General features: G+C 35.4%; 1 protein-coding gene across 11 annotated transcripts in view; it reads right to left on the minus strand.

Annotated features, from left to right (window-relative positions):
* The window catches only part of FGGY (FGGY carbohydrate kinase domain containing), a 304,303-nt gene that overhangs the window by 111,272 nt on the left and 174,349 nt on the right, over window positions 1-18,682 (minus strand). For all 11 annotated transcript variants that reach the window (XM_088153195.1, XM_088153186.1, XM_088153193.1 and 8 more), the window contains one exon: window positions 6,427-6,542. In XM_088153195.1, the coding sequence (XP_088009321.1) occupies window positions 6,427-6,542 (116 nt within the window). The remainder of the gene's footprint in view (window positions 1-6,426; window positions 6,543-18,682) is intronic.

The raw sequence follows: 18,682 nt of genomic DNA on the forward strand, positions 1-18,682 counted from the left end.
GCCTTCCAGCTTTGAAAGCCTTCCCAGAGAACACATTTGACATCTATTTTGTTATGTTTTTAGGATCAAGTACCTATCTATTGTCCAGGCTTTTTATTGTGTAAAAATATTAATATTTATGCTTTTTAATTTATTTCCTTTCTGTTGCTTTATTGCTCATGCATTATGTATTTTCCCTGCTTATTTATTTTCAACAGCAAATACAAGATGATCTTTTTCCCCATTACAAGTAGTTAGCACAAAACAAAGAACATATTGTACATATGTTGCTTCTATATTAGCCATATCATCATTCTTTATCTAGTCAGTTACCCTGGGTTATTCAAACACTGGTAATTATCAGATGACTGTGTGTGTTTTTGTATTGCACTCCAATATTTTTTATAAAGACTTATGCCAATCATTTTTATGTTGGTTTTCTGAACCCACACACACATATTGTACCATCCTGTCCAAAACAGACACGCAAAATATTACTGAAGCTTTGTTCTGAATTTATTTTTTATTTTGGATATACAAAAGGAATGTGTGGAATTGGTGAGGCTGTTTCTGGGAAGAGACAAAGAGAAATTACTGGGTCTGTTTCTGGGAGAAGACAAAGAAGGAATGATGGGGAATCAACTTGTGGGATACTATTTGAAAGGATTAAAGATTAAGCTTTTTAAAAGTAAACAGAAGGTTTATAAAGCAAACTTATTTGATTATGGTTAATATATATGTTGAGGTTTTTGGTAGTTATTAATGGATTTTTTTTTGTGACCAGGATTGAATGTTGAGGTTTTAAGGATCTGTTTATAAAGGTGGAAGGATATATTTACCTGCAATGGAGGAATGGATAGTGAAGCTGATGGAGTTGGCTGAGATGGTGAAATTGATGGCTTGGATTTGAGAAAAGACATTGTGTAATTTTCATGTTTTAATGTTAATTGGAAACTTTTTTTGGACATTCTGCAGGAAACTGGAAAAAAAATGAAATATGTTATATGTTGTATGGATTTTATTATTAGAAATAATATGGGTTTATAGTAATAATGAAGGTTATGTTGCAAACTTAGAGCAAGAGATTGATGTATAGTGTTACTTATATCTGTTGTGAGGAGGATCAGAATCAATTCTTTTTCTTTCTCTTTCTTTCTCTTGTTTTTTCACACTTTTGATCTTGGTCATTCTTTCTTTCTAATTTTCTTTCTTTCTTTCTTATTTTCTTCCTTTAAGATTAGTTTTTCTTAGTTTTTACTGTTCCTATTTTAAAATTTAATAAAGCTATTTTTAAAAAAAAATAAAATAAGAAAAAATTAAACCGAGAAGAAGGCAGTGGCAAACCACTTACTCACTGTTTCCCAGAGAATTACATGAGTATGCCATTGAGCTTGACTCAAGGGGTGTCTACCTTCTAACTATTTTCTACACAGTTTTAACCATAATCTGTTTGAGTTTTCTTTCTGAACAGAAATATATATAAATCTGATACACAAAAAGCAAAGCATGGGCAAAACACAGCCACAGTAGCAACAGGGCTTTGGAGGAGCAGAAGGGGCTTCACCTGATGTCCTGTGGATAGGCCTGGTTGGCTTTACAAGGGGGGCCACAACCCTGAGGTTTCTCATCCTTAGATAAACATAGTCAATCACTGAATCTCCCTAGGTAATTGTACTTTAATCTCAACTATAGAGTAATGTGATTTTTTTTTCTCTTCAGCAGTTCCATGAATATCTGAACTCAGTTGAGTCTTCCAACACAAAATGAAAATATTGAGTGATGATGTTGGATAATGCCAAATGAAAACAGAACACATAAACTACATGTGAATAGAAATCCAGCATATCTCAGTTCTTCTGTAGCAACTAAGCCATGCAGCATGACATTCAATGGTTATTCAAGCAGGCCATTACACAAGCTTTTAAAATTTTATCTGCTCCCTGCTGCATTATTACTGAGCCCCAGAAAGCCTCTCTGAATGACTGGTGATCCATCTAGAAAGAGGGAGCGGAATCACAGGAGGCCTCAATAAGAGAACAGAATCATCAACTGAATTCTGCACCCTTAGGAAATACCAAAGATGCTGTACTGCGGCAACTGGAGAAAAAGACAATTTGAATCTGTTTTGCCATCGCATCCAACAATTTGTTCTCAAGTTCTCTACAGAATACATAAAGCCGCTATGAAAGACTTGTATGCTGTACTCATTCTGCATGTACACACCTGCACAAATCTTTGGGATAAAGTTGTAGTAGGAAAAAAAAATGTGCTACAACATTCCATGCTGGGAGACAAGGTAAGTTGAACTTGCAAAATACAAAAATCGGAGTTAGCATAAAGACTAATGGAATCTATCACTCACATTTGTTTATAAATTTACAATTTTAGCCAACCATAGAAAAATTATCCACAATATACGTAATTGTCATTTCAGCATTGTATAATTGTTGCTTACTACCTGCCATATCCTAGTTTCACTGTGTCACTATCAACTATATAAAGGTATTTCTTATTTGCACATGCAGGTTTAGTAATTTAAAATGGAAAGTGCTTTTCTTGTCCTTGAAATGAACGATATAAATATTGTATTCAATCCCTAGCTTGAGCTTCATAAATTATTTAAGTTGAAAAAAAATTCTCCTCCATAGGGCAACTTGGCCATTAGGGTGCTCAAATTTCTGCTAAAACATTTATTTACTACTTATAGTATAAGTAGCATCCTTTTAGCGTAGAAAGAAATAATTGCCAAAAGGTAATTGCTATCAGGATTGCATTTAAGCAGAAGGGGAAAAAACACTGAAAGACTGAAGCATTTAAGAGCATCTAGAACATTGCACAAAAAAAGGAGGGGGTCAAAACCCGCAAAGCTATCACATGGGGAATTTCTGTGATTTTGTTCCAGCACTGAAGCTTTCAGTTGCCTTCTGCTATGGGTTAACAGATCTCTTCAAAGTCCAAATTCTTCCCCAGTTGGCAAGATCATTGTTACAGTATTAAACTTTTAAATAAGGAATACCTATGACTGTTTCTTTAAAAAAAAGGGGGGGGGGAATAAAAGTATTGAAATATTTTATATTTTAATAATATCTTAATTTTCCTTACATATAATAAATAGATTGCAAATTGTAATTGGCTGTATGAGCTTACGTGTGATTATATATTTTGTCAATGACTGAAATCAAATTTGCTAAAGAAAGAATCACTTCAATATTTGGTCTTAGTAACAATAAATTTGGAAAACCCATTCTCACAAAGATATGTTGAAGGAAAAGAATAGTAAGCCTTTCACTTAAAAGCTCATATTTTTGGCAAACTTTCATCCAAAAGTCTTCCCATGATTATTTTTTAATTCAATGGTTTCTATGTAACATCTGAGGAGAGATCTGCCAATATCTTCTCTTCCATTATGGTGAGTACTCATTTAATTCTGAATACTGAATAGATCCAAAATCCACAAAAATATTTGCTTGAAACTTGGAAACAACTCAAGAAACATGTTAATAAGATGTTAAGTTATTCAGAGAATGCTGGTGTTCCATGGAAAACAGTTTAAGAAACACTATGGTACATGATATCAGAGGATATAGCCAAAACCTCAAATTCTCCCATAGAAATAACCTGGTGCTCAAGAGTTACAGGTAGTCCTTCACTTATGACCATTTGTTCAGCGACCAAAATTATGACAGCACCGAACAAGGGACTTATAACCCATGCCCAAAGTTACAGACGTTGCTGCACCCCTATGGTCACGTGATCAAAATTTGGGTGCTTGGCAGCCTGCCTGCACTTATGACCACAGGGGTGCTGCAATTCCCCCACCCATCTCCCCCCATCTATGCCCTTTAAGCGCCCTGCCCTCCTCCGCCCAGCTGACCTTCATCACCATTTTCTTGCTCCCACTGCTGATGAGTGTGCCCAGGGCCATATGGGGGCTGGCTTCACACAGCAAAAATAAAGAAGCAGCTTAAAGGGGCCTCAGCATGCCAAAATGCCCCTTTGTGCTGCACTCATAGACCCTATGGGGCTGGTTTTGCAGTGCGAAAAAGAAAAAAAAAAGCCAAAAGCAGCTTTTTCCCCGCCTTTTTCACAGCGCAAAGCCAGCCCCAGCCCCAGCCCCACCCAGGAGCTCTTTGCAAAGAAACACCCTTTCTCACCTTACATAGGTTTCCTATATGATGTTATTCTTAACAGTGGTACAAGAAGTGCAGAACAATCTATACAAAAAGTCTCAACATAATTCATACAAAAGATAGTGTACAAAAGTTACTGAATATTAGAAAACTGAGTACATTTATTACTGGTATCTTCTGATTTCCATTTATTTTAGCAAATTACATTACTATGGCTGGAAAAGAAAATCCAAATGATTAACTGTGAAGGATACTTTAAAATAAATAATTTTTTAAAAATGTATGCTAATGTTTCCATTTATGTCATGGGTGCTTAGCATAGCCATTAAAAGCCCATTAAGTGTACAAGGAAAATTGATTAAAATTATCCAGGAAAAAAATTGCTAAATGAGCATCTTAAATGGAAATCCATTTTAAGTATTGTGCAGTTAATGAGATTAACACTCTCATTAAACTTTGGCTTAAATTGGTAAAATAACTATAGTTCAGTTCACAAAGCATGTTAATTACATCAGCCTAATCACATTTTTAAAATCCAGATTTTTTACTAGAAACAGCAGTAGGTAGACAAGCCCAAATCAAATATCCTTCTGTACTATGCTACGTGAGTAATCTGTGGCTCACATAGCTATTTTGCACAGGGGGACAGAGCATGATAACTGCAAAGTAGTTCCAAAGGTGTTATATTCCTAGCGTGTTGAGATTGGTGCGGGAGAAAAGCAGTGGGCAGCTGATGTCGTTTGCATTAATATTTTCAGTTTATTAAAGACTAGAGAGTTTTCTGGAATATACATGGTACAGCAAGCCTTTAATTTTTCACTTTCCTTATCTCCTGAGTGAGGCCTTGTCCTCTTCTTCATACCAGGCTTCAATGCTGAGGCAGTATGACATGTGACTGCTTAGAAACTGGCATTTTCCTGCATACTCTAAGGAAGTCTATTGTGAAGATGTACAAAACAAAATGGATAATACCTAACATTTTACCTAGAAGCATGCAGTAAATTAGAATCAAGTGTCACTATGTGGTTGATGAAAGTCAAGGAAAATATTTATTGATTTATCATGGTTGTATCCTGACTTTTCTTTCAAAATGGTATGTGTACATGGTGGCTAGAAATTCCTTGATTTATCTTTTGGCTGACCAAGAGCACTTCTATGTAAAATGGATGAAGATATCAAACATCAGAAGTATCCACAGGATCAGGGATTTCATTGTTTACTCCTCCCTTGTCTCTCCTCTGTAGACACTTCTGTCAACTATCATTATAGGGTGTGAACAGCTTCCTTAAATCTCAGTACTTGAAATTTTATCCACAGTTAGAAATATTTGTTCACTGAAAAAGAAGGGATGGACCAAATATTCCAATCTCTCAGTAGCTTATCCACCTTGATAGTCTTGTTACACTTGCTGTTCAGTCACCAAAACTTAGTCGTCTGTTGTAGGTCACAAAATTGACAATGTGTGATCTTATGACACACAGCAAATGGGCATTCTCTGTGATAGTCCCTGCCTGAAATTCACAAGACCTACAATTACAAATTTAAATGTCTATTAGACCTCTCTTTTTATTTATTTTTCTCTGAATAAATATTAGATGCTTTCTTTTCTTTTCCCCCACCATATTTTAAATGAATCCAGCTTTACAATGCTTTATTACAGAGACATATAATGTAGTGGTTCAGGTGTCTGAGTAGGGAGACTCCGGTTCTACTCCACCCTCAGCTACAAAAGCTTACAACATGCCCTTGGGCCAGTCACCCTCTCTCAAGCCAACCTCATAGAGTTGCTGTTGTGGTGAAAACAGGAGGGGGCTCTACGTATGCTGCCTTGAGCAAATGTAATGCTTCCTAGAATCCACTCAAAAACAGATCTAAAAATCACTTAAATTATACTTGCAGTACCTGATTAAAAACATTATGCCAGAAGAAGTCATATTACACACATTAACCCCCCTGCCCGCATTTTCTTAATTCAGGTTTACCTTACATGTTATATCTACATCAGCCCTTGGCAAAAGAAAAGCCAAAAACACAAAACAAAACAAAACTATAGCCAGATACATTGAATTTGTAGAGGAATTTATCCATTGTCATAATTTTGGTAGAAAGATTCCAGCAATTTTCTATCACAAATTGTAGAATATAGTACACAATGTTATACTAGAAGTAGTTTGGGGATACAATTCTTTTCTTAAATAGTCCCCAAAATACATTATTATAATAGTAAACATGGTTTTCCATTACATTTGAATAGGCTCTTATCTAGCCTTAAAATTTCTTATTGAATCCTACAGTTAAAAAGTATTCAATATGTTACCTATTTTTGAATATTTATTTGCCACCAGATCTTCTAATCCAATCAACTTCCAAAAACTATCATCCCAGCCACTTTCTGAAGAGTATGTCCATTTACATACAAGTGTACACAAAGATCTGTTGAGAGAAAAATACAGTTTAATTTAAAGATGAATGTATATACAGGAGAACCAAATCACGATATTATCACAATCAGAATTGATAATCTAGATCCAAATGTTAAACAGTGATTGCTATGGATCATGACAGAGATAAAATGACAAAAACAGCCTCACACCATTGTGATACAAACTCTGCCCCTTCATACATGTATGTATCACAATATACATACAAATAAATAAATGTACATAAACATCATATCAAGTACCACTGTAATCCTAACCCTAAACTTGCCATTCTTCCAACAAAAGAATTTTAAATTATATACAATTATTGAACTAAAATGCATTAAGATGTCTGATTCTATTTATTTAGGTTTTTCAATCAATAAAATGTTTCCTGTCTACTACAGCTATTAATTAACCTAACAGAGCTAGAATTAACTACATTATTACCAGTTACTTGCATCAGGAATTTGAATATATTTAAACCTTACACAGAATATCAGTAGAATTTCATGACCACTTGGCTCTACATCTCGTTTTCTCTATACACATGAGCATCTAAAGACACCTCTCTTAGGTGTCTAATAAAATGGGCTCTCATTAAAAATACCACTTTGTTCTATAAACAATATTTCAAGGTGCCAGGAGATTCTTAACATCACTATTTTAATTTTTGAACATCAGATAGCAAATCTCAGTATATTAACTTCTAGTATGGAATATGTATTGTAATAGCCATGCATGACCCTAGAGCTTCTGAGCATAAATGAGAAAAGGCAAGTGAAATTATTATTAAAATACCAAAATATTATAAAAAAGGACAGAATTTTAAACAGTAAAGTGGTCCCATGGCTAACATACATTAGCATACAATCAGATTTAGCTTCTTAAAAGCTCAAAAACAACAGGGGTAACAATCCTTGTTAGTTAAAGATCATACTGTCAGAAAAATTGCAACATTAGCCTACTTAAAGATCACAGAATTTAATAGCAATAATTAATTTTACTGTGCTTCATCTTTACAATGAAGTAAAAAACTGTTGGCAGACTACATCCATAAACTACAGATAATGTTGCCTTACCACCCCAGTCTAAAATAACTTTCTTTTATACTTAAGTTGCCTTTCTGCAGCCTGCCTATAACTTGAAGCTTCATCATATATAATGTTATGGTGCAAAGAATACTTAGAAATTGGGTGGTTACAAAAACAGATTTGCCATGCAGAAATATCAGCTAGTGTCCCCGCATGGTATAAAATTCTCTATCCACCTTACCTGATAACAAGTGGAGAGAACAAAGTGGGCAGGAGGGAGAACTTTTTCATTCTGCTACACTTTAAAACAAGCAAGATTTTTCAAAACGAATTTTTCAGAGAATTTGCTCAAATTGTGAAGCAGCACTTCTGAAACTGAGATTGTTGCAGAGTGCAACAGCGGTAATCGGGGATGGCCGCAGGATCTACCAAAAGCTCTGCCCTGTTTGTACATGTGCAATATCAAATCGAATAGGGGCTAAGCTATGTCAGGTTCAAGCAACACTGCTTCCCCTTGCCTCCCTCCCCCAGACGTCACTGGCTATTATGCTATACTCTGAAGCTAGGTAATCTTTTAACTATGGCAATGTCACAGAGGTTTCATGCAAAACGGGCTGTGATCATAATAGGAGTTTGCTTATCACGGTTACCCAACCTCAGTAGCCCTCAAACAGGAGAAAGGTATGTGAGGAACAAGGAGCAGTGTCCCTTGCAGGAGGCAAATTTGAGAAAGAAGTATGGCTGCCTAGGTAAGACCAAGTCACCTGGCTACAGAGAAGGAGCACAATTGCATTCCAGGTTTGACTGCCCCTCCTCCATAGTAAGAGCAAAACCAAGAACAAAAGAGAAATGTATCATACAAAGAGTCTCGGAAACCTGTCCTCTTAGGAGCTAGTGAGAAAATGGGGAATGGAGGGAACTCAACCAGCCAAGGAAAGGCTCCAGAAGTTGACCTGAGCAGCTGGGAATAGATAACAAATGTTCTCAGTAAATGTCACAAAAGGCAGATAAACAAAAGCAGGGGAGGACATACGATTCGTAAACATCCAATGCAAATGATCCAAGTTCAAATTAATAAAGGAAAGCTTAGCAGGTATTTGAGGAAAAAAGAAACAAAAAAGAAAAACTACAAGAATTTTGTCAAGAACTAAGCACAGCCTCTTAGTTGAAGTCTGGTAATTTATCAGCTGTTTCAAATAGGTATACAAATGGTAACTCGTTTTACACTAATGTAAGCAATCTACTGGCAATTTTGGCAGATAAGCTTTAACTCAGTCGTTCTAGAGACTCAAATTTTCCATTCCTTTTTAGTCAGAAAATATTGTTCATATACCAGCTATCTGAAAAACAATTTATGTTGTTATTTAGATTTGTATACCTTTTCTCCAGGAGTTCAAGACAGCTTAAAGGGGCTCTCACTTTGTTTTCTCCCCACAACAAGCCTATGAGGCAGGTTGGGCTGAGAGTGACTGGCCCAAGGCATCATTGAGTTTCCATGGTTGAGAGTGGATGAACCTGGCTCTCCCCAGATAGAATCCAACACATACCCCACTACACCACATTGGCATTTAGTGACCAAGTGGTTTTGATGTATACTCAAACCATGATTGCTTCAAATGAAGAATACATGCATTTCAAACAATGTTAATTTTGTAATGTTTTATGAATTACATTTCCAAGGTATCACAACCAAATAACTTGAAATTTGCTTCTGTTTAGGGTAGGAAGGCATGAGACAGAGTGCTTTCATTACATGTTGAGTTTCATTGTAACATGCGGGGTTTGAAGAGGGAACAGAAATCTACATAAAGTTTCACACACTGTATGAATTCTACTATAAACCAATATTTGAAGTTTATTATACCAATTCAGATTGGGTGTGTGATTTATAATAAACTATGCATTTCTTACACACTGTGATAATTTCTGTAAAATGAAAATTGCCTTGCAAAGGCTGGAGAAGTACAAAACCAGTAGATTAACAGTATTCAGTTCTACATATTTGTGTATTAATTAATGTGAATCATGCTCCAGCCTGAACATAATTCTCAAGCTCCTCTGATTTAAAGATTATCTTTGAGTAAATACAACTTTGACTTACTCCATTTTAAAAAACAACAGACCAATCTGTCCTTGTTATTTAGGTCTATAAAAGCTTCAGCCTTCATTTGGAAGCCTGTGTGGAGTTTACAAAAGAAACCTCAATGGTTTGTACTCAAAACAAAACATGTATGTTTTATGAGTTATGTACAACACAGAATGATCTGGTTTAGTTCTAACATGAATCAAAACAAGATCATTTTGATTGGAACTAATTCAAGTGTTCTGTGTGTTTTGGGGGATATGCTTAGAAGTTGTCTTACCTCTTGCAATTACAATGGTATATTTTTAATTTTCCTTCCTGAGCCAGTAGAGCAGGAAAAATGGGTCATGTCCTGGTTACAACTGGATTAAGCTAGGTGGAATCAACTAGGTATGGAGTTTTGGAGCAAAGCATCAGGCATTTTAGAAACACATGGCATAGATAGGGTACCATACTGGATCTTACTATTTCCCATCACATCATGCCACTGACTGTTTACCTTGAAGATAAGCCACAGTTGTTTTGCAATAAAGACTCCTTTGGTAAAGTTGGATTTCATGCCTATGACTTTAAATATATGCACCGCCTTCAAAAGAAATACAGGTAGAACACAAATGCAAACAATAGTAGTGTAGTATTGGTTTGTCCTGCTGAGTTTGTGAGGTGGGTGGGTGCATGTGCTTGAGGATCTTGCTGATTTTGAGATTCAGAATGCCTTTACAGGTAGTCCTTGACTTATGACCATTTCTTTAACAACTGTTTAAAGTTACAATAGCGTTGAAAAAAGTCACTTATGACCTGTCCTCGCACTTACAACTGTTGCAGCATCCCCATGGTCACATGATCAAAATTCAGGTGCTTGGCGACCGGCATGTATTTACAATGGTTGCAGTGTCCCAGTGTCACATGATTGCCATTTGCAACCTTCCCGGGGAGCTTCTGACAAGCAAAGTCAATGGGGGAAGCTGGATTCACTTAACGACTGCATGATTCACTTAGTGACCATAGTGATTCACTTAACCACCACAGTAAAAAAGGTCGTAAAATCAGGCACAACTCACTTAATGACCGCATTGCTTAATGATGGAAGTTCTGGTCCCAGTTGTGGTCGTAAGTCAAGGACTACCTATATAAATGCAGTGAATCCATCTTTAAAAGAACTGTAAAAGGTCTGTAATCAGCAGAAGAAAAATAATAGGTATGGAGTGCATACTCAAACTTATCAAGCCTTCAAACTGGCTTTTTCCCTCCTTTTTTTTTTTTTTTTATGCTGAAGCCTACTTTGGTTTGCTTGGCTGCTTGAACATTGACTCTTTCGGAGTTAATTTTGAGCACATTTGAAAAAAGTAAAAAAAAACAAAACTGGATATTTAGCTTGCAGAGTTTTTAGTGTTCATGACTGCCTTCTATGAATTAGACTGTGCCTTTTCATTTGTGGAGACATCAGAAGGCTTTTAAAATAAAACAGGATTTAAATGCTGGCAACCAGACAGAAAATATATTTCCCCTATATGGGGCAGCTCCTTCCTTCCTCCCTCCCTCCCTTTCACTAATGTTCTTTTTCTACCAAAAAGAAACTGTGATCTTTTTCTTGCAAGGCTGCCAGAAAGAGAAACAAAAGCAAATAAAAAGTAATAAAAAATAGAAAGTAAATTGCAGGAAAACCTTTAAATATTGAGCTGGAAACAGATATCCCATGTTTCTGTCTGCAAAGTTAGGTTTAAACATATACAGCTTAGATTAAGAAAAGGTTTCCTTTAACACATTTTTAAAGAAACCCCATTTGTGTTGATGGGCAGATTGGAATTAATTTTCTGCCAGCATGTCCTCTTGTCTGGGAGGTAGTCTTTGATTTGAAAAGGGTGTGGGACAGTTTAAGAGCCAGCCAAGTAATCTCTCTTCACAGTCCTTTCAATTAGCATAAACTCAGGACAAAGGAAGAAGCATATAATTATACTTGATTTTAAAGAAGGCAGCAAAGAAATAGGATGAAACAAATTTGTCCAAAATAGGAGATCTGAAAAATACTTTTTTTCCTACCAATTTTTTTGGGAAACCGGCTCGCTGGTAGCAGTTACAAGAATTCTGTCTGTCTGTCTGTCTGTCTGTCTGTCTATCTATCTATCTATCTGCGCTCCTGGTGAAAAAAAGGGAACAAGGGATTTCCAGGGAGGTGTGGTGAACTGACGGCAGGATTAGCCATCTTGCTCGCAGCCATGGCAGAGACTTTTAAAGGATACCTAGTTTGTAAACCTTACTTTCTAGTCACTTTCGGAAATTGCTCATTAACTATTTCTAAGCTGTTAGAGATCTTTGGAATGACAAGTTTGAAAACGCCAGGTGAGTCTGCTTTCAATCCTGAACGAAAGAAAATTTTAATCACAAGCTTAAGAATTTAAAGAATCTGAAATAAACAGCAAAAAGCTAAATAAGATTTTGATCTTAGACTAAGGGTCCAAATAAAATTGGAATATTGAATTTTTACAATAAGATTTTGGAATTAATTATAAAGAACAAACAGCTTCTTGTGGGAAATAGATCCTGTTTTAGTTTTTATAAGACATAACACAGGTAAGCAATTTTATGATTTCAAAATTCAATAATTAAGCACTAGAGGGAACTAAAGATTTTTAGGTAGAAGAAAGATATACAGGCCAGTAAGATCATGCAAAACATTATGACAATAACAATACTGATGGAGACTTTTGAAGAATGGAATCAGAAAATAGTAGCCACAATATCAACAATGTCAGTAATGATGTTTGCTTTCTATGGATAGACTATATCCAAAAGATGTTATTGAAGAAATGTCAGATGTAGAACAAATTTTATCTGACAAGATAGAGATGGTATTGAAAGTGGATTTACAACTGGCAGGCCAAGAGAATGATTTAAAAAAGGATGTTTCACTAGATCTACAAAAGAAACTGTCTGAGGTTTTAAAATTTAAAAGAGAAATACAATGATAAACCAAGAGAGTGACCTAGATAATTTTTTCCTATTGGATTTGCAAAAGAGACTTGTTAAAGCCTTGAAGAACTCTGTATGATGGAACAAAGAAGAAATGAAGAGAAATCAAATCCTATGACAATATTGGAATGAACTAGAGATTAAGACTCTTAGAAGTAAAAGGAAGGAATGTAAAGTTGGTATATTTGATCAAGGTTAAAACAAGATAAGTTGTTACTTCTGGCTACCCTTTATGGACTTTCTGTTGACACCAGGACTGAAAAGATGATGTTTTATGGATTTGTTTATAGATAAGAGATGGGATATGGGATGAAGAGATAAATGTTTGTAATCTTAGAGGGGGTGAAGAGTCACTAAATTTGCTTATACTTATGATGAAGGTTGGAAGTCACTTCTTTATATATTTCATTTCATTTCTTTTTATTTATTACATTCTTACTTTTCTCTTTCTTCTCTTTTTCTTTTTTCTTCCTTTTTCCTTGCACATTTTACTCTTTCTCTCTATTCTTTTTTCTTTCTTTAAGTTTAGTTTGTATTAGATTTTATTATTATAATGAAAATTCTTAATAAAAATTATATATGAAAAGGGGAACATGAAGATTTTTTTCCCTGTACTTCCACTGTTTCTTATGTCCAAAATAGGAAGAGGAAGCAGTATTAGGTATGTTCGCTGTCTTGAGTTATTTATAAAAAGAATAAAAGTGGGATAAAAAAATCTAAAAAAAAAACCCAACTCAAAATATTTTGGGTTTTGTTTCAGTGAAACACAGACTACTTAAAAACGTAACTAGCCAACTTAAAACTGTCCTGTTATGCTGCCATGCGTACCAGCACTAGAGCTACCTTAATAATTAAGCACATGGGTCAGCCTCGAGAACATTTTCTTTTAGCTTTCAGATCAATCTATAGAAATATCCAGAAGAGCTGCTATACATTTATCCATAAATAAATTAAACAACCAAGAGGACATCTCACATATTTAGAAAAAAATCAATTCCATGTTCATGCACAGATTTTATAATTCAAGCTTATTTACTTTCTCATACTCTCCCTACAACAAACATCTTTTGTCACATTCATATATATTTCAATGATTGCTGAAGAGCAAACATCTGATCTACACAGCCTGGCATATTACCACACTGTACTTACTCCTTGTTATTTATTATGTCCTTTAGAATTCTGCCAAATACCTTACCAAGAACACTTAACAAAGTAATACAATATAGTTTATATATTACTACTTTTTCTTTTGTATATAGATATAATAATAGCATTTTACAGTTGTTAGGCAGAGATGCAGTCTTCACACACACACATTAAACAAGTTGAACAGTTTATGCTGGTCTATGACTGTAATGAAGATTTGATTTGATTGATTTATACAGTCACTGCATAAGATTACCAACCCTACGTCCATTAAAAAATCTACTAAGAACTCCACAATTGCTAACAGTACCAAGATGCTGATTAATAACTCCTCCCAATATTCCTCACAATTGTTCAAGCTAAGTGGGCCTGTGATTCAGAACATCTAGTGAGCCATAGGCTCTTCATCTCCATATTAAAGATTTAATATATTTATTTTTAATTAAAATGTAATCATATTGTTTCCATATAGCACTGTGAAAGTATTTCAGCCAGACGTTATTTCAAGAGTCCAAATGTTAATGGTAGGGGGAGTTGAATGTCCTTGTAATATTCTACAATTAGATGTGCAATAACTCTTCTCTGATTTCATGCTGTCTTTGGCAAAACTCCATGTTATATTTAACACTGGACATAGTTTCAAAAGCAAATAGCATACTCAACTAGATTGTTTTCAAAGACAATGTAACAAGAACTCTTTGATCTTTGAGTATTCTCTAGCAGTCTTTAAACCCAATTTAAACCTTTAAAGAATACAGGGTATCTATACCATGTTCATGTACTCAAATTATAAAATTTGTATCATAATATGGACAGAGAGAGAGAGAGAGAGAGAGAGAGAGAGAGAAGAAGATACTAGAAATTATGAATCTGGAAAAGTACAAAACAGATGCTAAGAGGGATTCGTTACTGGCTTTCTGGAATGTTACAGCTGTGTAGAAAATCATTATAATTTTAAAGACCAATATTCAGAGGAAACCAGAACTTTTCTTATTGGGACTTATGGATAGCCAATTATATAAGACTCATGGAAGATTGATGTTGTATATGGTAACTGCAGCAAGACTATTATATGCACAAAGATAGAAAAATACTGAAATACCCACAGTGGAGGAGTGGATTGTGAAGTTGGTAGAACTTGCAGAAATGGCAAAACTTACCTGTTTGATCAGGGATAAGACCACAAGTACTTTTATAAAAGACTGGAAACCTCTCATGGGTTTTTTTGCTGAAAATGGAAAAAAATGAATTGGTGATTTACGGATTTGCTGATTTGAAAGAGTTGAATATGGGAAGAAAAGAACCATGTTGTAACTTAAAAGAGGGAGGAGAGATAATGAATTTGTTTGTATCTACTGTAAAGAAGATGGGAAATCTTTTCTTTTTTCTATCTGAACTGTCTTTTCTACTTATTTTTTTATCCTTTTTTTCTTAATTTCACTCTATATAATTTCATGTTTACCTTTTACTTATGTGAAAATCTTTTAATAAAAATTATATATAAAAAAGAAAGAAAACTGTGTTATAGTTCAGGTATAAGTGTAGTTATTCATGAGAAGCTCACCATGTGGTATGGCCTCTTCTAAAACATGAACCTAAGATATGAACCATTAAATACAACATTTATATAAATAAAAACATTATATAAATGCTATGTATTGTATTATTTATCCTTCAGTTTAGCCAAGACAACTACCATTTAAAACTCTGTCCAGGAGTAACCTATCATTCAGGGTTTGCTTTGTCTTGGACAAGGGATTTTTGTAGACCTAGGTAGTTGACTTATGACCATTTGTTTAGCGACCGTTCAAAGTTATGACAGCACTGAAAAAAGTGACTTAAGACTGGTCCTTGCAGTAACGACCATTGCAGCGTCCCCACAGTCATATGATCAAAATTTTGGTGCTTGGAAGCCAGCGTGTATTTACGATGGTTGCAGCATCCCAGGGTCATGTGATCACCATTTGTGACCTTCCCAGCTGGCTTCCAACAAGCAAAATCAATGGGGAACTGTGTGATTCACTTAATGACAGCATGATTTGCTTAATGACCACATGATTCACTTAACAATCACAGTGATTTGCTTAATGACCACTGCAAAAAATGTCGTAAAATCGGGTGCAGTCACATAATGCCTCATTTAATGACCACACCTCTTAATGATGAATTTTCCAGTCCCTATTATTGTTGTGAGTCGAGGACTACCTGTATTCTGCATACGTGAAATTAGAGAAAAGAAGTCATAGATGAACTGAATACAGTGAGGTTACTTTCCAGAGCAATTTTTTTTAATTTGTACTTATATCTGTATTGGAGATAGTCGGAAGTCGCTTTTTGTTTCATCTTTCTATTTGATCTCTTTTAGTTTTTGTCTTTTTCTTTTAGTTCTCTCTTTTCTATATTTTCTGATTTGTATTTTAATTGTACTTTTTATATATTTTAATAAAAGTTTTGGGGAAAAAATGTGACCAAAACAGATTTATGAACAAAAGTGGGTAAAGTGTATGTATTGTATAAATTTGTCAAAGTCATAGTTATTACAGTCATAAGACTATAAGACTAGCCCTGTCAAGTCAGACCAAAGTCCATGTGGTCCAGCATTCTATCTCCTATAATACTTAATCAGATGCCTCTTTGGAACTCAACAAATAGTACCGAAGCAATAGTATTCAGAGAAATCCTGCCACTGATCCTAGAAATAGCATATAGCCAGGCTGTATTGACAGAAGCAAACCACTGAAGTAGAGGAAGAATACTGTACAGGTTAACCTACAAAATCTCTGTGCTGTGATGAAATAGTTGAGATCCATGAAGGTATGGGGTAAGTTGCTGTAATAGTATGTAGGAATGACCTTGGGAGACAGGATTACTTATCTCTGAAGTAATTCAGCAAATGAATAGACAAAACCTTTTCCTCAATCAGAATTTTCACAAAGCATCATGCTGGCCTCTAGGACCAGGTAGGGTTCATGCTCTGGACCACTTTGTTTTAGAAAGAAAGTGTGATCTCGGCAAAGTGAAACATTTCCATAGGGGAAAAAAACACAATGCAATACAGTGGTGCTTAAAAGTTTGTGAAACCTTTTGAATTTTCACTTCTGCATAAATAAGACCTAAACCATGACCTGTTCTCCACATAAGTCCTAAAACTAGATAAAAAGAGCCCAATTAAATAAATGAGTCAAAAACATTATACTTGTTCATTTATTTATTGAGGAAAATTATCCAAAGCTACATATTTGTATGAGGCAAAAGTATGTGAACCTTTGTTTCCAGTAACTCATGTGCTCCCCTTGGGCAGCAAAAACCTCAACTAAAGATTTCCAATAACTGTTGATCAGTCCTGCATATCAGCTTGGAGGAATTTAAGCCCATTCCTCCTTGCAGAACACTTCAACTCAGGGAAGTTGGTGGACTTCCTCACATGAAATGCCCACTTCAATTCCTTCCACAACATTTCTATAGGATTAAAGTCAGAACTTTGACTTCCCATTCCAAAATATTAACTTTCTTCTGCTTTAACCATTCTTTGGTCACACAACTTGTGTGTTTTGGGTCACTGTCTTACTGCATGTCCCATTTTCTCTTCAGCTTCAGTTCACAGACAGAAACCCTGACATTTTCCTGTAGAATTTGCTGGTACAATGCAGAATTCACAATTCCATCAATGATGGCAAGCCATCCTAGTTCTTATATTGGAATGCAGTGTTTCCCTTTCGCCAAACATAACACTTTTCATTCAAGCCAAAAGGCTCTATTTTGGTCTCATCTGTCCACAGATCAATCTTCCAATAGCCTTCTGGCTTATCCATATGGTCTTTCACAAACTGTAGATGGGCAGCAATGCTCTATTTTTGGAGATTAGTAGCTTTCTCCTTGTAACCCTGCCATGCATACCATTGTTGTTCAGTGTTCTCCTGATGGTGGTCTCATGAACACTGACATTCGCCAATGCAGTAGAGACTTTGGTTCCTTAGACATTACCCTGGGGTTCTTTGAGACCACCTAGATTATTACACACCTTGCTCTTGGTGTGATTTTGGTTGGCTGGCCATACCTGGGGAGGATGACAATGCCTCCATTTGTACATGAACTGCCTGACTATGGACTGGTGGAGTCCAAACTCTTTAGAAATAGTTTTATAACCCCTTCCAGCCTGGTGAGCATCAACAACTGTTTTTCGGAGGTCCTCAGAAATTTTCTTTATTTGAGCCATGACACACTTCCATGTCTTGTGAAGATCAGACTTTGATAGTGAATACCCAGAATTCTGTTCTTTAAATAAGGCAGGACTTCCCACCTCACACCTGTTTATCATCCCATTGATTGGAATACTTGACTGTAATTTCACCTTCAAATGAACTGATAATCCTAGAGATTCACATTCTTTTGCCACACACAAATATGTAGCTTCGGATCATTTTCCTCAATAAATAAATGAACATGTAAAAGGTCTTTGACTCATTTGTTTAACTGGGTTCTCTTTATCTAGTTTTAGGACTTGTGTGGAGAACAAATCATGTTTTCGGTCATATGTAAAATTCAAAAGGGTTCACTAACTTTTAAGCACTAGTGTATTTCTATCAAGCCTAATTTCAAGCAAACCTAAATTGGTCTCTTAGCCACAAACTTTTTCTGTCTCTTATTAGCATGCATCCAACAGTATCACATTAAACTGCTCTGAAAGTTAGTTCATACAGGTCCTGGACTTTTTGCCAGGGTTTTGTTAGCAGCTGCAGATTCACAGAGCAGGAATTTAGAGAATATAAACAGGCAACTGCTATTTGCAAGCTAATGAGGGAAAGAAAAGGTATCACTATACAGAGGGAAAACATACAGAGATGAATATATTCAAATATAGAAAAGGTGATATTACTAAATGAAATTACTACTAAAATTAACAGCATTAGAGAAGAA

This window comes from Python bivittatus, unplaced genomic scaffold, assembly GCF_059951505.1.
Source record: "Python bivittatus isolate LINGU-HERP-01145 unplaced genomic scaffold, Pbiv_v1 ctg000700_np1212, whole genome shotgun sequence".
Lineage (NCBI taxonomy): Eukaryota > Metazoa > Chordata > Lepidosauria > Squamata > Pythonidae > Python > Python bivittatus.